Source organism: Heterocephalus glaber, unplaced genomic scaffold (assembly GCF_053883595.1).
Source record: "Heterocephalus glaber isolate CG9 unplaced genomic scaffold, H.glaber_assembly_v1.0 deba00000347, whole genome shotgun sequence".
NCBI classification, from domain to species: domain Eukaryota; kingdom Metazoa; phylum Chordata; class Mammalia; order Rodentia; family Bathyergidae; genus Heterocephalus; species Heterocephalus glaber.
This window is the reverse complement of record NW_028258143.1, coordinates 43,745,001-43,770,556: the sequence shown is the minus strand read 5'-3', so window position 1 is coordinate 43,770,556 and position 25,556 is coordinate 43,745,001. Positions and strand designations below refer to the sequence as shown.

Here is a 25,556-nt window from a genome sequence, read left to right as displayed (position 1 = left end):
TCTATCCTTTATATCTTAGCCAGGCTACTTAGGGCTCCTTGCACTCACACCCTTAATTCTAGTGCCCTTGGTGCTAGCATTGCACCGTGAATCATTTCCAGCATCACACAGTCTAGATCCAGCCACTTCTGAAAAAGCCCCACCTGTGACCACATGAAACTTTCAGGGGATATCTGAACACAAGCCCAGAACAGTTTCTTTTCTACTTTGTAATGTAAAGAAGAGTATTCCACAAAATCAGATGAAACAAGCTGTTAATTTGACATTCTCAGTTTTCATAGTCCTATTGATCCAGAAAGCTGAAAACAGTTATGGTGGTTATTGGCTCCAATTAGTAGTTGTGAAGCTCATGAGTTTAGAAGAAAGAGAGATTGCACTAGGAGAAGAATCTTTTGGTACAGAGCCCTTCTTCACATTTTATCATGAATGATTATAAACTGTTGGTTTCCTGTTATTTTTTGTACTTCTTCATTTATTATCTTTATGAACCTATTGTATTTTGGAATGTCCAAAATCACATTTCAAAGTTGATTGTGTCATCTTTTGGGTTGCATTAACAATATTTTATCTTACCATGTGAGAGATTTCATTTGAGGAATATAAGCTGAAAAGCTTTCCATACATCTTTTTTAGATAATCTCAAGAAAAATTTTCAATTCCTTCTATGTAAATGTAATATATAAGGATATACCTCAGGATACAGTCTGCTGAAAAAAGCAATATAGATTCTATAGGTATATACTTATTTTAACCCATGCCTAATCCTATATAGAAATAACTCCTGTCCTTAGAGGTATGTAAATTTTTTCCCCATCACTAAGAAGTCTTGCTAACTCTCACCACTAAACTTTGTATATATAATAAATAATATATATCTATACTACCATCCTTTAATGTTAAGAGCTAAGTAAATAGTGCTAAAAATGGGGAGAATCAAGAGGATGGTATTTACATTTTTAAGAGTAGCTAATGTTGCGATAAAATGTTAATTATATCTGTTATTATAAAAGTTCAGCATTTCTTTAACTCTTCCTTTCAGAATGCCTATGTTTTTTGGTATTTAAACTTACTGCTAGAAATGTTATTTTTCTTCTTATTGATCAAAATGTATTTATATCTGGGATAACTTTTCATAATCAAATGAAGGAAGACATTTTTATGAAGTGTAGGGATGATGAAAATACTTGATAGCTGGTTATCTATTATGAGTCATATAATCCTTGCTTGTTATTTATTAACAAATTCTCTGTTGAAAAACCTTTTGACCAGGTTGGCAGTAGCCTAAATTTTGCTGTACAATGAATATAATCCAACTGTAATAGAAGATGACTGTAATTCCAAGTATATTTAACATAGAAAAAATAAAATTGTTGTAATAAATCTAACATCACAGCAACCAATTCAGAGAGCTTAATTATGACACTACTAAATGTGAAAATCTATTCAGTGCTAGGAACACTTTTCACATTACATTTATGCTAAAGATTGGCTGTTAAGAGCTCATTACTGGTATTTTTCTAAAGAGTGGTTTATTAAACACAGTTACCTAATAAGCATCTTTGGTGGTGCAAATTGCTGAAAACAGTAATGAGTCTGATTAGACTTCATTTCAATTACTCCAGCTTGTCTAGGAAAAACCCAGATAGTGTGTGTGTGTGTGTGTGTGTGTGTGTGTGTGTGTGTCCTTGATGCTGTGGAATCCAGCTATAAGACACTGCAGAGTTAAGAAAAGCAAAAACCACCTTTATGTTTCCTCTCCACGGCTCACTAATGAAGAGAGAATTGTCCAAGTCATCATCCAATCTACACACTGGAAAACTGGATGGACAAAGTGGGGTTACAATCATGTTTGTTTAAAAACAGCAAAGGCCGTCTTGACTAATATTTCTAAATAAGGTCACCCTTACTTTCTCTCTTTTCTTCTTCTTAGGGATATGAAGCTCTAAAGGAAGTAGAAACTTAAAAATGATTCATTGCTATTTCATCTGTGGAGGTTATTCTCCAGATGAATAGGCTCACCTTTCAATTGTGTGTTATCCATAGATCTTCTATTTAAAATCATAACGGTACAGTGAGCTGTTGGACTATGCAGGCTAATTGTCAGAATAATTTTTAGTGCATATTTCAGGAGGAAGAAAATAAAAGAAACAGCTTTATGAATGTATACAAATATTACAGAAAGTGTAAGGGAATGTTTGTTAGGCACAAAACTTGATTTTTAAATAATAAAAAATGTGTTATTTAGCTGTATTTTTTTAGCTAATCTCCTGTTAATTTATGCCTGTAATATTAGTACTCAAACTGAGAAAAAAACTTAGTGTAAAAAGCTTTTTAAACTGTTACTGTTTTCATTTGGGTATTCTAGTAACATTTTTATGCTTCTAGAAGCTATGGCCAGATAATGCAATTCATTATATTTTATGCTATATTTGAATAGATTCTTTTTCAAGTATAATATCATTTGACACTGAACTGGATAAAATGATTTCTAAAACAAAATACAAAAACACTGGCTGAATATAGAAACATTAAACAAATGAAAAACACAATAAAACATCCTCCCCTGCGAATCTGCATGTTAGGTAAGCAATTATTTCATGACCATAGACTAAAAGTAAACTATAAAGTGAAATTACCATACTTTTTAGGCATTTGGATTCTTTTAAGAAGATTTATTTTAAAGGAGAACTTTTTCAGATATCTTAATTCAGTGAGTATGAATGTACACTTAGACCTGTGCTTTGTCATTAACTCTATCAATTGTCTCTTCTGTCGAAGAGGAAGTCTGTTGTATAGAAAGCACAAAAATAAACTCTAATGAATAAGTGTTTTCCTATGTAATTCAGTTATACATTTTAAAGGAATTGTTTGTTTTTCACGTAAACTCAGAATTTCCCCAATATATATATTCAATTAAGGAAATTAGTGTTTGTAGCATGTTTCAAGATGATAAATAAGACTTGGAATTTTTATAAGTGTGGAACTTTTTGAATTATTTGACTTGGTTTAAGCCACAAATAATAAATATATAAATAAGGAAATTTTCAATAATGCTGACTTTTTACGTTTTATTTATTTATTTATTTATTTTTTATTTTTTATTTTTTGGTACCAGGGATCAAACTCAGGTCCTTGCGCTTGTGCTATGTTTTATTTATTGATTGATTTATTTTATATTTTTTATTTTTTGGTACTGGGGATCAAACTTGGGTCCTTGTGCTTGCGGGGCAGGCAGCAGAACCACTGAGCTAAATCCCCAGCCCTTGATTTTTTAAATGTACACATTTCAAGGTAATTAAATAATTGAGTGTGTTTTCAGAGGCTGAGGGTGTAGCTCAGTGGGAGCATGCATGCTTAGAATGCAATAGATAAGCCCTGGGCTCAATCCCTTACCACCCTGTCACCAAATCAAAACCACTAGAATGTGTTAATAATCAAAGTAGTAAAGCATAGATACTTTTTTAAAGAATAAAAATAATTTTTAAAGAGTTCCCATTATATCATTTAAGCTTGCTTTGGACTCATGCTGTAGCCCAGGCTGGCCTCAAATTCTTGGGGATCCTCCTGCCTCAGCCTCCCGAGTGCTGGGATTACAAGTATGTGCCACCACTACCACTCATGTCTTCGCTCATTCTTCCTCTTATATTTTGTGCCCTTTCTGAACTAAAAATGCATTCTTATGCACACATACACAAAACCTATCTTTAATTGTTTGTATAGCCTGTTACTTATATAGTTTGAGATATATTTTGGTTTTCCTGTTGCTAAGGAAATTTGTGTGCTATGACTAAGATAACACAATTTGTAGAAGTAGCAGAAAGATTTAACTGATTAGCTTTTTGACATAAACAACTAAAACTAGCAAATTTAAAATTAGAAATTTTTTCAAATTATCTGCTTATTTAAAAATATGACTAGAAAATATTTCTTTTTCCTAAAATTATGAGCAAATATAGTATTTAGCAATAGCTAAGGAGGTCAGTAAAATAGTTTATAATCATCACTAAAAAAAGAATAACATTTTTATAGAGCAGTAACATCCTTCTAGCTTTCAACTCTAATCAAAACAATATTGAAGGTAGCTTTATTTTTAATTGCTCTATTAGAGACAACAGAAGAGAATTGAATTGAGATTATTTGGAGAATTATAACCAAAAGAAAAGAAATATGTTTTATGTGATTAAATAGTACTTTATCAGCTATTTTATTCAATTTAGCCCAAACTATATTTTTGTAGAAAAGCATAATGCCACAGTCCAATATAACACTAGTTTAAATTGTGCAGCTCAATATTGTAAATAACACAAATGGGTGGCTGCAGTACGGCAACCCTATAATCCTAGCACGCTGGGAAGTTGAGTCAGGAGTATCTCAAGTTTGAGCCCAGCCTGAGCAATGTAGCAACTTAGCAATTTAGCAAAACCATGTCTCAAAAGAGGAAAAAGTTAAAAAGGAGTGGGGATGAAACTCAGTGCTAAGGCCCTAAGTTCAGTTTGCATTACTGAAAAAAAAACCCAAAAAACAAAAACTGAGATGGGATCCAAAGAAGCAGTTTCTTTATTTATGGTCCCTCCTGTCCTTCTGTTAGCATTTTCCCATGAATTATGTTGTTGGGCACCTCATCCAGGACAGGAAATGCCACTTTCTTTGAAGATGCTATATCCTTGTCTGCTCCTGTCTTGTTCTGCACCATTCTTTGTTTTTACAAATGGAAAAGCCAACAGCACTAATGTCTGGACTGTCATTCTCACTGCACTGCAGCAGTGTTTTGTTTATCTGGAAATCAGAGGATCCCAATTATAGGTGGTGCTCAGATTTATTTCACCAGACTCTATTACGGGGCTGGGAGGGGAGAACATAAAGGTGATGGAACTACTGTTATTTTTAAGAGCTCTTCACTTTTAATTCTGGACTATGTTGGTCGTATTCTAAAGCAGTTTATCTTCATACATCCTCTTATATGGAAGAAACAAGACTAAACTTACAAAACTCATTTCATATGTAGCTTTTTCTACTGCCTTCAGATCAAAGTTATTTTCTTCGGGCTGGACTAAATTATACACAGGTCCCAGGAGTGAAGGACACTGAATTGATGTACTGTGTCACCCAGCCCTGACTATAGAGCATTTTTTTCAAAGTCCAAGACACTATTTTGCTACTGCATTAAAGATTAATGCACAAATTGTCAAAAAGAGAAAAATGCATAAATAACCTAAACAAATTTTTCTGTGTTTTGCACACTTTACCATTACCTAAAGCAAGGAATTTTTAAGGAGAATGGTTAAGAGATTGTTTACTTAATGTGTAAATATTCTTACTCCTTTGTCTAAATACAGTAGTGTATGAGAGAACTTTCCATTTTAAATAAGCAAACTTGTATACCTACTTTGCTTTATGTAAACTGCCGTTTTAGAATAAGGTTTCAGAGGAGCACAGAAAAAGTTAATGCAAATTCTATTTTACATGAGATCCTGGGGTTTGGGAGATTCTGACTTTATTTATTGACCCTTTGTCAGCGTGGTGTGCTGGCAAAAATGAATAGAGTTCCATTTAAGCCTTTCGTTTAGATACTTGAAATAGAATACACATACAAATAGATGTGTGCACATGATGATTAATATTGTAGGATTGTGACTGAAGAAATAAAGCAGTCAAATCATAATTCTAGGCAGAACCTGCTTAGTCTGTGTTAATTAAAAGTTGTAAGTGCAAATATGTGTTATATGGCAAAATATTATCTTCTGAATCAACTCCAATAACCTCAGACTTTTAGGAAGCTGGTAATTATTATCTCTGCAAAGTCCTTTATAAAAATAAAGATTCAAAACACTCGGGAAATGTACACTTTTGGCATTTAGATTTTTTTTTTCTGGGTCAGTCATATAGGCTGGATCCCAGGAATCTAGCATGAGCCTGTCTAGTTGTGTTAACCCCATTTATCCCTGTGTGCTGCAGCTCACCTGTTATTTACACACATAAGAGGGTTGATGCTGCAGAACAAGGGGAGTGCTCTGTTGTGCCACAGAACATACATATTCATTAGCCCCGGCAGTCCCTATGGACATATGTGGTATGTCCTGATGATCTTTGTATGACAAAAAGAAGTGGGGGAAGGGTGGATAGTCTTAATGGATTGAAAACCATACATGGGAAAAGGGAAGAGACAGCATGAGAAATGAAAGGCTGTAAAGTAACAACCATAAAGGTTAACTACAATACAGTATTTAACTGTCTGAAATTCACAGAGGTAGCATAAACAATATAAGATTTTCCTTAATATGGAAACATCAGTCTGCTTGCCTCAGAATTTTTTCCTGGCAATAGGTGCCAGGAAACTGAAAACTCAGAGTATGAATCATTTGTATATTTTAAAAGGTATGTATATGCCAGTCATGTATTTTTTGTGAATTACTAACCTCAGGATTTATAGAGTTATGAACAGGGCTTTATTTGGTTTTAAATTATTCAAAAAATTTCACACAGAAGCTTTTAACGCCCCTCCCACACACAAAAAGCATGTCTAAATTTTAATTGTAAACTATACAGATTTCTGTGTGAGCATAATTTTATAATCATTTGTATAGTTTGATATAGTATTAGAAATTTTAGGGCCTCCATAAGAAAAAAAGGGACTTATTTAAATTATGATCATGATTTCCCAAGGTGCTTTACATGATATTGTATGTACCTGATCATATGATGAAAATAATCTCTGTGTTCTAAAAGTGGTATTTCTTTCATTGATGTAAATTTGCTTTGCTTTCTTCCTCATAAAGTCAGGCAGTCTCTTTACATATGTTTTGCATATCAAAAATAATGACCCATCAGACCCATGTATACCAAGTTTCAGCCTCAGTATGAGATATTAACAAAATAGTCACCTTTTCATTTGGTCATGTTTTGATGAGTGAATATTTTCTTGCTATAAACAAAAGGTAATGCATTTTCAGGAACCTGAATCAAATCATAAGCTATCTAAAGTAAAATGTAAGGACAGAGTATGTCCTACCCCAGTCCAAGTCACGTTGCCTCAAACACTGAACCCGAGGATCTTAATCCCAATATGATGATAAAGAGAATAAGACCTGTCCCTTCTCCAGATAACATGCACCTACCAGGTTTCTGTAGGAAAAAAAGAAGTGTACCTTTAGAGTATCTTAAACAACCCCTTACAATTTATACTAAAGCTCAAGCTTTATTAGTTGGCTAATAAAAGATGCTTTGCTATTAAATTAAGCTTTACTTTGTGCATCCGAATCTACAGAACAGAGTGTGCTAGGAATAAAGGAGATGGACATATGGAAAATGGCAAGAAATGAATCTAACAAGTTAGAACAAATGGGAAAACTGAAACCACAATCTTAGATGAGTTTTTTAAAAAATACTATTATCCATCATTCCACTAATGACACTGAATCATGGAGAAAATTATCAGTTATTTTTCCTATGCTCTGATTAAGAGGGCACGGATGCTCTTATAAAAAATAGTATTTGGGAAAATGTTCATATAAAATGACTGCATTCTTTAAAAAGTTTTAGAGTAGTGGCTCCCGTGGTAGTTTTCAAGAAGATGTACTTCTGTGGGGAAAAAAAACTTCAACTTGAAGCTGCAAAGTGAAGAGATAAATTCAAATGAATATGTGACCTGGCTGATGGGAAACTACCTGGTGTAACAGGTGTAACAGGTGTAACAGGTGTAACAGGTGTAAGGGATCCTGACAAAATGGAAAGTTTTGCTGTGTCCAAAGAGGGATCTGATCCGCAGATTCATTCAGCTGTTGCCAGGCAAGAATGAGGTGTTATTCATGTGTAAATACTGAATAGTTTCTCTGGTGTGAAAAACTAAAAGTGTAAATGAGGATCAAAATGTATGATTGATATTGTGAAATAGGAAGAAAATGTCTAAAGGATAGGGGAAGTGGAAGGGGTAGGGGAAAGGAAAGAAGGGAAAAGAAAAAATATGAGAAAAGGAAAAACATGGAAACAAAGTGAGGGAAGGTTGGAGGGGGTGAAGAGGGGGCAAGGCAATGGGGAAAAATAAGAACCAAGATACATCATGTAAAGGTACAGGATCCCAATGATGAATGTAACTGTATTGTATACCTAAAATGTACCAATAAATTTAATGGAAAAAAATTAAAAATAAAACATACTTTTGAATAATAAAAACAAAAGAATGAGGTGTTATAAGATTTTTTTCACATACCTTAAAATACAGATTTTTTAAAAATATAAAGTTGAATGATTTTTAAAACCTTATGTAGGAAAAAAGAACACAATTGTAGGCTGTGTGCTGTCATCAGTCTGTCAAGTTGCAATATCTGAACCATATTTATAGTACTAAGGGCCATTTAGCCAGAAAAGCCTTCCTGATTGTTAAATAGGTTTTGTTTTATGCAGCAGACACATTTGAAGGAATAGGGGAATTTGCTGCAAAATATATTATAATTTGAAGTTTTGAAGTGTGAAAGTGATTTAAAGAGAAAAATCACTTGCCAGTATTAAATTATATAATTAGAATATATTATTTTGAAGACTGAAGGTTTTGAGAGCATTCTTAATTGGTTTAAAACCGCTAAGTACTTTGTTTCTTAGTTTTGCTCTCTAAAATGTTGTGTTACTAACATTAAAAATAAATATTATGAAAACCTTTGGGCACCTTTTTGATTAAAGAGGTCATGCTGTTTATTTTATTGAGTATGATAGGATTTTTAGTCCGTTTTTTTTTCGTAATCTTTTTTGAGACAGACTCTCAGAGGTCCGAGCTGGCCTTGAATTCACTGTGCGCCCCAGGCTGGCTTCCAACTCATGGTTCCTCTGCTGCAGCCTTCAAGGGCTGGCACTGTAGGTGTATGCCACCACAACTGGCTTTGTACCTTTCTTAGAGCCAACTTTCCCACCAGAAAGGTTCCTTTTCAATAGCTGTCTGGAGGTTAAAGAAAAACTAATTTATAAAATTCTGGGAGTGATTTTATGTTTTCTGTCTAGCCAGTATTTTATTTTAATGTTTAATGTACCTCTGGCTTATTAAAAATAAAGTAATATTTGGGTAGTTCACACTTGGAAAACATTTCCACAATTTTTTTGTAAGCCTAGTAGCCATCTAATAAGGTAGATGATGCCATTATTGTCCATATATCATAGCTGAGTAAACCGTGAGTATAAAGTGTGTGAGCAATTTAAGATTAGAACAAATATATGATGACATACAGTGCCAGTAGTCTGATTTCCAAGCCTAGAATTTTTACTTTTCTAACAAAATTCTAGAACTTTGTTTCTTCAGTCTCCTGACTGAACAATCTAGTAACAGCTCCAAATAAAATTCTGTCTGACACAGGATAGCATACAACCTACAGGAAACCATAGTATGTGAAATGTCAAACTGAAAGTGAGATTGTCTCATTTTAAAGTTCTGTTAATCTCTAAAATCAAAACTGGGTGATTTTGGAGAACTTAGCATATAATATTATGAAGAACACAGAAAGCTGGACAGGTTTTATCACTTTTGTAAAACAAAGCCTCATGGATAGTCAGATTCCCCTGATTAAACTTCTTAGCACGGAGCCCCAAAGCTTTACACAGGATGGGCACTCAATTTGTTCACTAGATAAGCTTGACACTCCCTTATCACTTTCAAATTATGAGACTTCTAACTTTGGTATACTGATGACGTTAACAAATTAAGACTAAAGAGAATATGTAATTTCAGTGCTTCTTCCTCTCACTTTCCCCCTCACTATTTATTATTTCTAGATCTAGCACCATATTTTAAGGCTAGGAATTATCAGGAAACGCACTGAGGAAATGTGCTGATCAAATGTGTTACTATAAGTAGTACAGTACTAGACACTTCTGTGTTGGCCTCTTGGCTGAAGAAGTTGAGCAAAGGAGAGAAGGCTGCTGAGACTGCTTGAACACTTGGCCTGTTTCCCTGCTTCCTTGAAGAATAATAGTAAGTAGACATTACACAAGGGAAGCTTCAAGTGCTAGGAGGTTTTGCAGTCCCTTAGAAGGCTCTTTGCTGCATTAAAACTTTATTTTGGCCAATGAATTTGTTACCATCTTCCTGAAATTTTGAATGCTGTATGTTTGTTCTGTTATTTCTGACCAGAGATGATGAAGTTTTTGAATCATTCCACTGGGGAGACTGTAAACTATTATAATTACTTCACGGTACATACTCCAGCAATGATTGTTCTAGAGAGAGCCTTTGGTCAACAGTGTATTAAACTTTTACATTTAGATATTTTAAAAAATAATAGTGAAAAGCTCAAGGATACAGTGGCCCCAAGGAATGGACTGGACATGGTGATGTTGTCATGCAGGCCTGTGAGTGAGCAAGCCCGCCATTCCTGCAGGTATTTGCCTCAGGTCCCTCCCCTTAGGTAGTTTGAGAAAGCCTACAAATGACTACTGAGTCCCTAGCAGCCAGAATTACCCTGTGGTAACACCATAGAGGAAAGCTGCTGTTTTAGACCTGAAGAACTACTGAATAGCATATATGTATTAAGGGCAGGGTGGAGTAGTGTTTCCAGGAATATGTGCTAAAAATAGATTATAGAAGACCTACCATTTTATTTCTAATTGATTTTCATTTTGAAAATTGTTTTTACACCCTTTGTTTTTTGTTTAACTATTTCTGTGTAATTTTGAAGAATGTTAGAGGCTATTACAGTTATTTAATTTCAAAATAGTTACAGAACAAAATGAAAAAAGTAAAGCAACAAGACAGTAACTCTTTAGTAATTAAGCCTGTTATAAATTGGTCAGTAATGATAAGAATGGCAAATGTTATTGAGACCCCCAGATACACAGGAGATACAGATTTATTCAAATTGATTATATACATAAATTCATTCTATGACAATAAAATAAGAACAGCATACTCAGGTGTTTTATGGTAGCATCTACCATTTCTATGTAACACATGATAAATTATCTTAAAAGAAATTTTCTACTAAATTACCTATTTTAAAAATGCAGTACTGTGTTAAGAATGTTCTCATCTTTTCAAAATAAAAATTTTTGTTTTGGAACAATTCTACAATTGTCTTTAAGAACTATTTTTCTTAGGATCTCTTGTGTTCTGAATTTTTAATTTTAAGCTTTCTAAGCAGCAGTAGAAGTTACTATTCTGGAATGAAGTTTCCAATGATGTCGAAATTGTCATTTTTGAGAGTTTTCTCCTTATATTCTGAGGACAAATTATGTAAAAGCTGTTTTTAAAACTTATCTCGTAAGCCAGGCATAGTGGCACATGCCTGTAGTTTTGAGTGCTGGAAATCAGGAAGCTGAAGTAGGAAATCACTTGAGCCCAGGAGTTCAAGTCCAGCCTGGACACCATAGCAGAACTTCTTGTCAAAAAATAAAACCCATCTCACTTTGAAGTGCCAAGTTGAGTGACAGGAATGTGCTGCTGCTTACTCATCAGTAACAACAGCATGATCAAATGGGGCATGTTGTTTTTATTCAAAGAACATTTAGCTCTGTGTTTTTCTTCCATTTCACATCAAAAATATCACCACCAATAAATGAAACAACAAAAACATGATTGTTGTTCATTCTAATTAGTGCTAAAAATTCCGGAAAATGATAAAAAGACTATGTTCCCAAGTCCAGGAGAATCTCCTGAAAATAAATTTCTTTAGATGCTGCTAATATTTTTTTTCTTTCCCATTAAGTTTATTGGTACATTTTAGGTATAAAATACAGTTACATTCATCACTGGGATCTTGTACCTTTACATGAGTATCTTGGTTCTTATATTTTTCCCCTTCCCTTGCCCTCCCTTCATCCCCTCCACCCTTCCCTATTTGCAAAGACCTTCTTTCCATTTTTTTTCCTCTTCTCATATTTTTTCCTTTCCTTTTTTTCCCTTCCACTACCCCTCACAATTCCCCTGCTCTTTTAGACCTTTTATTCCTGTTACACAATATCAGTTATACATTTTTTAAATTACAATATTAAGATCTAGGAGACACTACCACAGGTTTGACAAAATTTAAAAGGATATAGAAAGCATATTACAAAAGTCTTTTTTGAAATAAATTTGACAACTTCTAAGAAGTACCTTGGAAGACAAATTAATGAAACTTAACTCTGGAGGAAATATAAAATTTGAATAGCACCTATTAAAGAAAGTATATTCCTAGCTTGAAAACCTACCTATATGACAACAGCAGGCTCATAAACACTTTAACTGATAAATTATATCAAACAAAGCAGAAAAAAGAGGGAACACTTCTCCCCTCATTTTAGGAACTCAACATTGTGCTAAATCCTAAAACTGGATAAAGATAATAGAAGAAAAAAGTATGAATATACATAGAAATTTGTTTAACAAAACAAACTATTGGAAGTCAGATCTGGCAGTATGTAGAAAGTGGTTTTGTTACACAGATGGCAGTGTTGGTTCAGCATTGGAAGATCCACCCCCAAAAGTCATCATTTTAACAGAGCAAAGGCAAAAGCCATATGATCCTGTCACTAGTTGGAGAAAAAGTATTGGACTAAATTCTACAGCTGTTCATGGTAAAAGCTATCAGGAGACTAGAGTAGAACAGAACCTTCTCAACAGATTAAAGACATGTACTCCATACTTCCAGCAAGAACGCCTTATATAAATGGAGAAGATACAATGCTTTCTCCTTAAGGTGGGGAACAAGGGCAGATATGCTTACTCTTTATCTGTCCATTAAACTTTGAAACCTAGTCCCCACCAAAATAGTCTGGCAATAAAATGAAACAATTAGGATAGGATTGGCAAGGTAGAAGCAAAATCTTTATAGGTAGATGAAATGATCATCTACAGAGAAAATACTAAGAAATCTCTAGGAGCCCCTAGAACTTGTACTTGAATTAGCAGGATTAGAAAACACAAGGTATATATAAAAATTCAGGTCTGTGTATACTTGCTATAAATGAAGAATTGGATATTGAAATTTAAAAGTTATGTAGGAGTACAAAGGACCTAGAAAAGTTAAAAACAAAAGCAAAAACAGTGTTGGAAGACATTTAGTACCTAATTTTAAGACTTCATCTAAAGCTACAGTAATCAAGGCAGTGTTGGTGTAAGGAAAGACATATAGATCATTTGAATAAAACAGAGAATCTAGAAATAGAACCACACATATATGGTCCACTGAGTTTTGCAAGGTTATTTAACATTAGCATTTTATAGAATATAAACTCAATTCAAGAGCCGAGGAAGAGCTAGTGTTTTCAGCAAACGGCACTAGAACACCTGGTATCCATATATAAAAAATTAACCTCAACCCTTTTTTCCATACATGAAAATAACTTGAAGGGCTCTATGAACCTAGATAAGAAAGCCTAAAAATATAAAACTTTAAGAAGAAATTATAAGGGAAAATATTTATGAATTCAAGGTAGGCAAGAACTACCTAGGATACGAAAGACATGATGTATAAAAGAAACAAATTGATAAATGAGATTCCATCAAAATTTAGAACTTTAACTGACATCATTGAAATGAAAAGTAGTCCTTAAACAGACCATATTTACAATGCATATAACTTATGAGCAAAATATATAAAGAACTCTTACAGCTCATTAATAGACAACCCAATTAAAATGTAGATACAAGAAGATGATAAATAGCCAGTATAGCACAAGGAATGGTGTGCAAATCTAGAATCAGAAAAATACTAATCAGTACAATAACAAGATTGAATTATACACTCATTAGGGAGATGAAGTTAAAAGTTTTGAAAGCCTTGTCATGACTTTTTCTTTTTGTTGGATTCTCCCCCTTTGCGTTTAATTTGTCACGCCCAATGGATTCATTCTGCTGGGTTTCCTGGGGTTGTGATCCTCATTGTCTTTTCCTAGGGTATTGTCTAAAATTTTTTGGAGTGCCAGTTTGGTACTCATGAAGTTCCTGAGGTGCTCTTTGTCATGAAAGTATCTTATTTCTCCATCGATTTTGAAAGATAGTTTTGCAGGGTACATCAATCTGGGTTGGAGGCTGTTTTCCTTTAGGGCTTGAAATACATCACTCCAAGCTCTTCTTGCCTTGAGGGTTTGCATTGAGAAGTCTGCTGTGATTCTGATGGGCTTTCTTTTGTATGTGATTTGTTTCTTTTCTCTCACTGCTTGTAGAATTTTGTTCTTCTGTTGGATTTCTGGAATCCTAACTATTATATGCCTATGTGTAGATTTTTTTTGATTAAGGCTAGTTGGAGTCCCATATGCCTCACTTATCTGTATGTCAAGTTCTTTTCCCCTGCTTGGGAAGTTTTCTGCCATCACTTCTGTGAAGAGTTTTTTTAATGTCATCTGCACTCTCTCCTGTTTCTTCATTGACTCCAGTCATTCTTATGTTATTCTTCTTTGCGTCATCTAGCAGCTGCTGGATTGATTTCTCATGTTCCCTTACAATTTTAAAGCAATTTTTCTTTTCCTCCTCACTAATTGCAGTCTTAGCTTCTATATGTGAAATTTTATCCTCACATTGGTTCATTCTGCTGTGCAGACTTTCGATGGAGTTTTTAATCTCTTGGAAATCTGTTTGTATCTGTTTTATGGATTCCATTTGTTTCCTATGTTGGGATTCCATCATGTTCCTCAGATCCTCTATTTTTTTATCTGTGTCCTCTCTAGATTTATTAATCATGTCTTGCACCATGAGCAAAATCTTTGCTGTTATCTGAGTAATTATTTGTGATTTCATTTTTCTCAGATCCTCTTTTGTTGCCAGTTCAGAGAATCCAGGTGGTTGAGTTTCAGATTCTTCCATCTCATTTCCTTTTGGGATTGCTGTAGGTGATCCAGCAGTCTGTTTTTGAGACTTGTTTACGTGTCTTCTCATTTCCACGGGAGGGGGTGCTTCTGGCACCCATGCGGCTACCTTCTCTGCCCCAGGAGCTTGGGATGGCAGCAGGGGAGCTTCCTTCCGGGTTCTGGGGCCGGCTGAGCTTCTCTGCCTAGATCCTGCTAATATTAAAAACTAGATTGTGGTTAACTATTAACTTGTGCTTTCAAATATCGTTAGAGATTTTGAAGCGCTGGATAAACTCTCGTGTTTCAGAGGATGTGGACAATTGTGGTCCTTTAAGTTTAATCAAAACTCAATCTTACCTTCTGTAGCCCTGCTAAGGTTATTGTTGTTTAGTATGCATCAATAAATAAACTTTCAATTATATCGGTAATAACATCCAAAAATAGCCCGAGAATCAAAAGGCAATGGTGTGTTCGGTAATTGTTCCAAATAAATAATTTTGATAAATGGGATCTTTGCTTAATTTCAGATGAAATAGAAATCTTATGAAATTTAATCAGTTTTGCTAGAGTTAAAATGCAGAGCTTCTCAGTGAAAATGGACCCTCTATCTTACTTAAAGTGCATACTACTTTTACAGTGATATAACTTAATAAAATCATTTTTGTATTTTGTTCAGAAATGACTAAATTACAAGAAAATATTATTGAAGATAATAGTATAGGTGGAGAGGTCTCACCTGGCATTTTATTAAAAAGTCCACGAATTTAAAGTAGTCTTCCTTTCTTTCTTTCTTTCTTTTTCTTTCTTTCTTTCTGTTTCATCCTGGGGATTGAACCCAGAACCTTCACTCTAAGCAACATCACCAGCCATTTCTTTTGTCTTTTGAGACAAGATCGAGCTAAGTTGTTAAATTTCTCAGGCTGGCCTTGAACTTGTGATCCTCCTGCTTCAACCTCCCAGAGTGCTAGGATTGCAATCATTTACAGCTATACCTTATTCAAAGCAATTCTGTTGTTGGTTAAAGGATATTTTTTCTATCATATTTGTTATCTATGTGTGTTAACTAATGCAAATAATACTTAGCTAAACTAAATAAAAGGAAGCCATGTTTTTTATAGTGAGAGTGTGTGTGTGTGTGTATGTGTTTGTATATGTGTGTTCTAGTAAATTGCATTGTTTTTGATTTCTAAATTATTTTCTGAACCCTTGCTTCAAGAAATGTATTCACGTTTTTTCCTGTATCAACCTAATAAAATGTCTAATCTTAATATATGTGTGTTTTTTCTCTGTTCAATATTTTGATAATGTTTTAAAGAAAAAAAACCCTAATAGAAATTCCCTAGAAATAATTTACAGGACTAATGAATTTATAGGTCATTTAGACAGTTCTACATTATAGTCACGTTAATATTCTCTCCTTTTTATAAAGCTTGAAGTAAATCCCATGGCACTAGAAGAATTTAGATACTGATTACTTGCGATTGGTTCCTGGTGATTTGCTCTTAATAATTTCTAGTTGAATTTAATGAAAGTATGATTCCTGAAATGCTGCTTCATTAGAATTGCATCTTTTCCCCTCTAAGTGTGGTTTCAGTCATTTCAACCATTTTGCAGTGTGTTTTCCTCCTTCTTAAATAGTAATGATTGAAAAGGCAGAAACAATTAAGACCATTACTTTAGTCCTTCCTGGAACTCACGCCAGGGGTTCTCTGAGTGAAAGGCTGCAAGGTGCGCCTCATGAAGGTCTACAATACTATTTTCCAATCCAATGAGAATGTTTTAAAATAAAGTTTTGAAACAAACATATAAAGATTTGAGGTAGCTGAGGGAAAGTGAAGAAAAAAGAAGAATCTGTTGCATATAAAAAGAAATACTGTCTTTAGTATTTTTACTAAATATACATATATAAATGTTGATTAAGTTATACTGCGCAGCATTCAGACTTAATTTAACTGAGTTGGTGATTTGCAAATGAATATCTACATGGATCCTTTTTAAAAATCCAAATGCAAATGAGTACAACTGTAGTAAAATATATTTGCAAATGAATCCTGTTGCTTTATTCATTTATTGTGTAATTACTGCAATCCTTCCCACCTTGTTTTCAGTATTTCTTAATCATTAAGTCGGAAGCATGACAGCAGTGCCAGCCCTGGCATGATTCTCTTTGACTAAAACCTTGTAAATTAACACAATTAGCACAGCATCATCCCGCTAATTAACTTCCAGTGTCTGGTGCAGTGGTTTTGCAAACAAGGAAGAGGGAGTCAGAAGGGAATCAACATGCCATTCTGTTACCAAACTGTGTGCTGTGTTCAGTTTAGCTCAGTGAGTCAAAGCTGGCCATGTCAGAAGCCAGAGTCAGGTGATGAAGAGCTACAGGGGTTGGGGGAGGAGAACAGAAGGGGGTAGAAGCTGTCAAAATAGACTGGTAATTCAGAAGGGAGCTGATGCCACAGATGCTTCATTTAGACCAGGCCTCCTCCTTATCAAGGAATCTCTGCCAGAGGGCACAAGACCGTTTGCAAAATTCACTTTGGGTAATACAAAAAAGATTAAGGAGGGCTGCTTAATATAGCTATACCAGAATAGGAAGTGCTCAGACCCAGCAAAGATTAGAATGGGATGAGCCAGCGCTGGGAAATAGAACAGGTTCCGGTCCTTGTCTGTAACTAACTGCATGTGAGACCTGGAGGGTACACTGGAAATCTCTTTGGGCCCTGCTTCCCTAATCTGTGAAGTAAGGTAATTTCGAAGGTCTTGTTCGTGTTTTAAATTCAAATGATTCTCTTGATTCTAGCTGCTTAGGAAGTTCTCTTAAATGAGAAAATACTTGTTTTATAGTTTGCTAAATACTCACCTTGCTTCACCAAGTAATCTAGTAGATGATAGAATAAGATCTAGTAGATCTTATTATCTAGTTTCAGTTTCTGCCACACACTGCTTCAGACAGAAATGCAGAGAATCCAGATTCTCCCTCCAGTCTTCTTTTCTACCTCCTTTTCCTCCTTTGTGTGGTGTGGCATTGTGTGTGTGTGTGTGTGCTTGTGTGCGCGCGCACAAACGTGCATGTTCTCCCTTCCCCTCTTAGTACCTTGGAGGCCATAAAGGGAGGGGGAATTATAAGAGAAGGAGGGAGAACACCAGAAGACCGACAGACAAGTGATGCTTGTTTTTTTTTTTCCAGAGACTCAACAACAGAACTGAGAGGCAGAAAGGAGCCAGTTGTAATTCATACCGAGTTGTAGGCTTTGTACGATGAAAGCGATGGAGCGCTGCCTGGGAGATTGCTTTGCTGCACTCCACGAAGCAGATTTGAAACTGTCGTGGACCACTTTAGATGAGAGTTGGATTATGGAATGACCTGCTATGTCTGTGTCATATTGTTCTGCGCAGGGAGCATTATACTGTGCTAACTAGGTGTTCAGTACCAAATAAGAGAGGTATCCTAGATGTGATCTGTCAGCTGTGTCTCATTTTTATATTGTTAAAATATAAAACAGAAACTGTGATGTGAAGAGACAGAATAGCTTTATAGTGTACATGTTAATACAATCACATGCCAGATATTTAAAATCCATGCATATTTTGTTGTGAGAAACTGTGATTGAATTCTAATTTGACAGGAATGTGTGTGTACATATATATATATGTGTTTGTGCACGGAGAGTAACTAACTTGATGTGCTTGACAGAAATAGATTTGCTTATTACTCAGAAATGAAAAAAAGTGGGACTTCTCCAGAGTTTTCTTTCATATTCAGTTTACTTTTTATGCTGTACAGGGTGAAATTTAGTCCATTTTGAAGAGTTTATATTGTTGGAACCATAATACATACTGTAAACTACCATGATCCCTTACATTGTGGAAGCCATTGATGGAAGATAATATGTAACAAAAAGGTTAGGAGGAAAGCTTAAGATTCTGATGAATAAGTGAGTAAATTAACTGTTGTCCTCCTCCCCCCAAAATCTGTAGGCTTGAAGATGCAGTGGACGCCAGAGCATGCCCAGTGGCCAGAACAGCACTTCGACATCACCTCCACCACGCGGTCTCCCGCCCACAAAGTGGAAGCCTACAGGGGCCACCTGCAGCGCACTTATCAGTATGCCTGGGCAAATGATGACATATCTGCCCTGACTGCATCCAACCTCCTCAAGAAATATGCAGAGAAGTATTCTGGCATTCTGGAAGGTCCTGTGGACCGACCCGTGCTCAGCAGCTACTCAGATGCACCATCAGGACTAGTGAATGGTCGCAAAAATGAAAGTGAACCCTGGCAGCCTTCCCTGAATTCCGAAGCTGTTTATCCCATGAACTGTGTTCCCGATGTTATCACTGCCAGCAAAGCTGGAGTCAGTTCAGCCCTCCCTCCAGCAGATGTCTCTGCAAGTATAGGGAGCTCTCCCGGGGTGGCCAGCAACCTGACTGAACCTAGCTATTCAAGTAGTACCTGTGGAAGCCACACTGTACCCAGTCTTCATGCAGGGCTCCCAACTCAGGAATATGCCCCGGGATACAACGGATCATATTTGCATTCTACGTACAGTAGCCAGCCAGCACCTGCACTTCCTTCACCTCATCCATCCCCTTTGCATAGCTCTGGGCTCCTACAGCCACCACCACCACCTCCTCCACCACCAGCCCTGGTCCCAGGCTACAATGGGACTTCTAACCTCTCCAGTTACAGCTATCCCTCTGCTAGCTATCCTCCTCAGACTGCTGTGGGGTCTGGGTACAGCCCCGGAGGTGCACCCCCTCCTCCATCAGCATACCTGCCTTCAGGAATTCCTGCTCCGACTCCCCTACCACCCACTACTGTTCCTGGCTACACCTACCAAGGTCATGGTTTAACACCTATTGCACCCTCAGCTCTGACAAACAGTTCTGCAAGTTCTCTCAAAAGGAAAGCTTTCTATATGGCAGGGCAAGGAGATATGGACTCCAGTTATGGAAATTATAGCTATGGCCAACAGAGATCTACACAGAGTCCTATGTACAGGATGCCCGACAACAGCATTTCAAACACAAATCGGGGAAATGGCTTTGACAGAAGTGCTGAAACATCATCCTTAGCATTTAAGCCAACGAAGCAGCTAATGTCCTCTGAACAGCAAAGGAAATTCAGCAGCCAGTCCAATAGGGCTCTGACCCCTCCTTCCTACAGTACTGCTAAAAATTCACTGGGATCAAGATCCAGTGAGTCCTTTGGGAAGTACACATCACCAGTAATGAGTGAGCATGGAGAGGAGCACAGGCAGCTCCTCTCTCACACAATGCAAGGCCCTGGACTCCGTGCAGCTACCTCATCCAACCACTCTGTGGAGGAACAACTGAAGAATACTGACACGCACCTCATTGACCTGGTAACCAATGAGATTATCACCCAAGGACCTCCAGTGGACTGGAATGACATTGCTGGTCTCGACCTGGTGAAGGCTGTCATTAAGGAGGAAGTCCTATGGCCAGTGCTGAGGTCAGATGCGTTCAGTGGACTGACGGCCTTACCTCGGAGCATCCTTTTATTTGGACCTCGGGGAACAGGCAAAACATTATTGGGCAGGTGCATAGCTAGTCAGCTGGGGGCCACATTTTTCAAAATTGCTGGTTCTGGACTAGTTGCCAAGTGGTTAGGAGAAGCAGAGAAAATTATCCATGCCTCATTTCTTGTGGCCAGGTGTCGCCAGCCCTCAGTGATTTTTGTTAGTGACATTGACATGCTTCTCTCCGCTCAAGTGAGTGAGGAACACAGTCCAGTCAGTCGGATGAGAACCGAATTTCTGATGCAGCTGGACACTGTACTAACTTCAGCTGAGGACCAAATCGTAGTAATTTGTGCCACCAGTAAACCAGAAGAAATAGATGAATCTCTTCGGAGGTACTTCATGAAACGACTTTTAATCCCACTTCCTGACAGCACAGCGAGGCACCAGATAATAGTACAACTGCTCTCACAGCACAATTACTGTCTCAATGACAAGGAGTTTGCACTGCTCGTCCAGCGCACAGAAGGCTTTTCTGGACTAGACGTGGCTCATTTGTGTCAGGAAGCAGCGGTGGGCCCCCTCCATGCCATGCCAGCCACAGACCTTTCAGCCATTATGCCCAGCCAGTTGAGGCCCATTACATATCAAGACTTTGAAAATGCTTTCTGCAAGATTCAGCCTAGCATATCTCAAAAAGAGCTTGATATGTATGTTGAATGGAACAAAATGTTTGGTTGCAGTCAGTGATAACGTCTTAAAAAATGTAATGAATGTTGGCACACACATACAACCTGCTACATAGGGAATAGAGCCCCTTTCCAGTAGTGTTTCAATTGCAAAGGGTACTGGGGAAAACGACGATTAAGTTGCATCTTCAGAGTCAGGGTGGATTTGGAGGAAAAATGCATCAAATGAGAGTTTCTGATTGGAAAGCCCCAGATGACAGAAAGCATATGTGGATGCTCAGCTAGACAACACTCACCAAGGAGCAAGGTGCACGTGTGTTGATTTCAGAAGGACATGAACCTCGTGTGTTGATTCCATTCTGCTGTTCTCGAGATTTAGTTGCTGTTAAGTGCCTGGAGTGGTGCTTTATTTTTTGTTTGCCTCACAATTACATTGGTGGCATGTGCTAATATAAAGAGCTTTAACTTCAAATATTATTGGACTAAAGAGATGAACGGTTGTGTTACGACAGAAAACCAGATTTTTGCCATTTTAAGAGCAACAGTATTCCTCAATCCTGTCTGTTCTGCAGTATTAAGCTAAGAACAGGTAAAACAGGGTAACGGTAATCTGGACCTTAATTTCTGCAGTTCATTTCTTTTAATGTTCTTGTCTGCAAAAACTCAGGAAAGTGATTGTGATTTGTACAGTACCTCAAAGGAATGTGTTGAAAGCACTATGTACTGCTGAGAGTAATAGGTTAGGCTTCAATGTTACTTTATATTAAAATGTATGTTTACCTCAACAATTGGAAAATAGCAAGGAAAATTTCTTTGAATGTATCCAGAAAAAATACTGAAATGTGATACAACTGAATATTTACAATTTAAAGTAGAAATGGAAGGATTTTTTAAAAATTCTTTTACTAATTATGAGGAATTAACCAGAGCAGAATAATTCTTTGTCAGTAACTGCAAGAGTTCTTAGTACATTGCTCCTTGATAACTAAGTGAAAATGTTCTGAAAAGGTACACTGGTTAATGGAAAGCTACTTATTCAGTTTGTGTTAGTGTCTAGAACAGTCAGCCATCGCTTCTTGGCCTTTTGGCTAAGATGAAGTGTAGAACAGTCGGCCACAGACCTGGTTAGGACCCTGAAAGTCAAGTCACAGTACCTAAAAACTATGACTGCATTTTACTGCATAGGTGGTAGTGGTGGTGGTGGTAGTAGTTCGAAAGATATATCTTAAACTGCTGGGAATGGTGTCATTCTATTCACTAATCTAGTTTATAGGCTTGCCGTGCTGTTTGATAGATTGCAGAGGATAGCAACCAAAACATACACACACACACACAGACACACACACACACACACAAATAAAACAATCATTCAGAGAACCTTTATGTCCCCGCCCCTTTTTGACTCCACTCTTGTCAGTGCAATTTTGCTTCTCATTTTGAAATCTGGGCTGTAGTGTTCCTGCATTCATTTCTACCTCAGTTTTGTTTTGTTTCTATTAGAAAATAAAATAGAAAATGGGAAGACACAAAACACCACATATAGCTTTGCCAAACATATCACTTTGTTCTCTTCCATCTTTCCGCAGAAATCCAGTTTCCCCAAACATCAGTCTTTATGCTGACTTCCACCTCAGTCCACCACCCCCCTCCCATGGCATATGTGGCATTTTTCTGACTTTCCCATTCCTCTCCTGCTTCCCACCAAGTTGTTCTTTGTATCCTTTAATGCTTTATGTGCAAATCCTCATTGAAAGCTGGCTGATGTTCTCCAATGCCTCTGAACAGTCACAGTGCGGGCTGTAGCTTTCCAGAGCCACTGCCTGTGCATAAGCAGAACAGCCTAGCATTTTGAATGTATTTTTTCTGGGTTTTTTTTCCTTTTTTAGTTTAGGGATGCAGTAACAAAACTATTGCAAAGCACTGGCATTTTATGTATTCAAATAAATGATGTACATTTTTTAAAAATTTAAATAAATGTAATGAGAAGCCCCAAGAAAGGTCTTTCTGTTTTTTTTTTTCTCAAGAAATTTTTTACTGAGCTCATCTACTATGTCAAATTCTCTGAAATACTTCACATGGAGAAAGTTAATGAGGGACTTCATGATATTTCTGAATTTTATGATGCATGATCATTGTGGCCCTTTTTTTCATGTTGATAAAAAAAAATGAGCAAATGTACCAGAATTTAATTTACTATGATATTCTATCAATTAAAACTGTGGTTAAATATGAATATCCCATATGAAAAAGCAGTGCCTTTCATTAAGGATACAAAAAATAATACTTAAGTACGTCCTCTGTTTTTCACAAGTCAATAAATGCTACAGGCCTGTTCTGGGTCTATGTGCATCCCTCGTTATAAGGAAATTCTAATATTCACATTAACTTGTAGATTCATACTGATCTCACTGACAAGTTTACTTTTGCACAGTGCTGATCTATTTTCTGTCTTTTACACATTACATCTCATTTCCGCCAACATGCTGTGTTCACCTGAAAGCATCTGGCAAGTTTCAGAAACCCAGTCTTACTTAGACAACTTCGGAAAATCCAATATCAACCCACATTTTTGGTGGCTCATGCAACTTAATGCCAAATATATGACTGTATTGTTGTTTTTCACACACATTTATAAAACTGACAATAAATTGAAGTCGTACATACTGCCTTTAGCTTTAAATGACCTAAAAATTAGTTTGAGATATAAGTGGTCAAAAAATCCATGTACTTAGCAGAAGCCGAAGTTGTGTGTGGTTTTCATTTAGGCTCAGGACTTCTAGAATTTAATCTCTTAGGAAATGAGGCAAGTTGAAGAAATGAAGATCTGTTGGAAGAGTTGAGGCTCATGTTTGAGCAGATAGTGCTCTCCTATGGTTCTTTGTTTCTACATGGCAGCATTATGAGCTCATCTGTGGACTAGCCTGGTAAAGAGCTCTTTTCTGACCATCTGTTTTGGGGCTTGAGGTAGGGATGGATATCACATCCTCAGAAGTGAGTGTGTACAATCAGGGACAGTACAACTGAGTAATCAGGCTTCATCCTCTTGGCTCTTTTCAACTGCTCAGAATTTGAGAAGACTCCTAATAAAGGTAAGGTAATAAATCAGTCCAAATCCCTTGGCCGTCTGGCCAGGAGATTCAACCAGTCTGTTTAACAACACCTCATTCTCCTCTTCACAACTGTAATAACATTTCAAGGAGGACGAAAAGGAAGTGAAAGAAACTACTTCAGTAGAAGGATCAATAGAAATTCAAGAGGTAGTTTATAATGACCCGATATGTGACACAAATGGAAATACTCTACACTTCTGGCAAGCTGCTCTCCAAAATATTTAGATCATTAGTGACAATATGGAAAACTTTGCTGACTGAGCTGATCAATGGAATGTGAAGGCAGTATACTTTAAGGCTATTTACTTTCACACAGAATGTTTATCTATTAGTCAGTTTGTATTCTACTCAAATGCAGATAGACGGGTATAATGTTTTCTTGTGCATTTGAAACCTATCAAGGAGAAAATAAACCATTTCACTGAAATACATAGGCCAAACAACCATCTGGGCCAGTGATAAAAGCTATCCAGAGGCTATGCTATGTAAAATAGCAAGGTCAATTTACATGGGTTGCATAGTACTTGGCTATGCAGTTTTCAAAAGAATACATCCAAAATAAAATCCAAATTAATTCCTACAATAGGTCATTATAAATTTAAATATATTGGTGGGTTGGAAGCATTTAGAATCTCTTTCTCTGAAAATATCCAACTCCAAGCAGAAAGATACTTCTGTAATTCAACTCTCATGTTTCTTAGCAAGAATTGGGCATCATAATCATTGAATCTGCATTTTGCAAAGTGAAAGGGATACAGTTTGTTGAACTATTGAGGCCACTAAAGTAAAGTTCTAATATATATATATATATATATATATAAATAAATATAAATATAACTAGCGTGTGTGTTTGTATGTGTGTGTGCTGTTCTCACCACCACCTGTTTAAACTTTAAAACAAACATTATTTTACATTATTCAGAATCAACCGATTACTTCCTTTCTTTATATGTGCAGAGATACATGCAACTTCTTTACAATTCAGTGTTTTAATGTGGTTTTTTTCTTCATGAAAAGTAAAGTCTTCAGTTGTTGAATCATCTGCCAATTTTTCGGTGAAGCACATTAGCAAACATGGAGCTATTAGTATTTCAGAATTCACAACCAGCTGTACTTGTGACTAACCAACACATGAACTGAAGCTCACACTCTGCTAAGACCTTTGGTTGACATTCGATTTTGAACCTGCCAGATGCATTTGTGTGAACCAGGGATACTGCATCTTTAATGAACAAGTCTCTCCTCTTTCCCCTGTTTTTAAATACAACACAAGCAGTGTAGCACTAGGCACTGCAATTGTCAAAGACAATTAGACTGAAAGCAGGAAAATTTCACCTCCCTGTCTCAGTGATATGTAGAATGTCGGCAGCATGGGTCAGATTTGCCACAGAGTTGTGTGAGAATATATGAATCAGTCCTATAGAATGTTAAATATTTATAAAATGGATCTGTAGTACACCAAGGTTGGGAGCACATTCATTCCTTCTTGTTGTTTTATTAAAAAAAAAAAAAAGCAAGCAAAAGTTTATTTC

The 25,556-nt window shown here is 36.4% G+C and overlaps 1 protein-coding gene across 4 annotated transcripts in view; it reads left to right on the top strand.

Moving 5' to 3' along the window:
* Fign (fidgetin, microtubule severing factor) overlaps positions 1-25,556 on the top strand; it is a 133,480-nt gene that overhangs the window by 107,912 nt on the left and 12 nt on the right. For 2 of the 4 annotated variants that reach the window (XM_004835846.4, XM_004835845.4), the window contains one exon: positions 18,721-25,556. This exon is cut by the window's right edge and continues 12 nt beyond it. In XM_004835846.4, the coding sequence (XP_004835903.1) occupies positions 18,729-20,975 (2,247 nt within the window). In that variant the 5' untranslated portion in view covers positions 18,721-18,728 and the 3' untranslated portion in view covers positions 20,976-25,556. Of the gene's footprint in view, positions 1-14,058; positions 17,488-17,929; positions 18,186-18,720 lie in introns of those variants that run through there. The other 2 variants (XM_087199593.1, XM_087199589.1) reach the window with 2 other exon arrangements.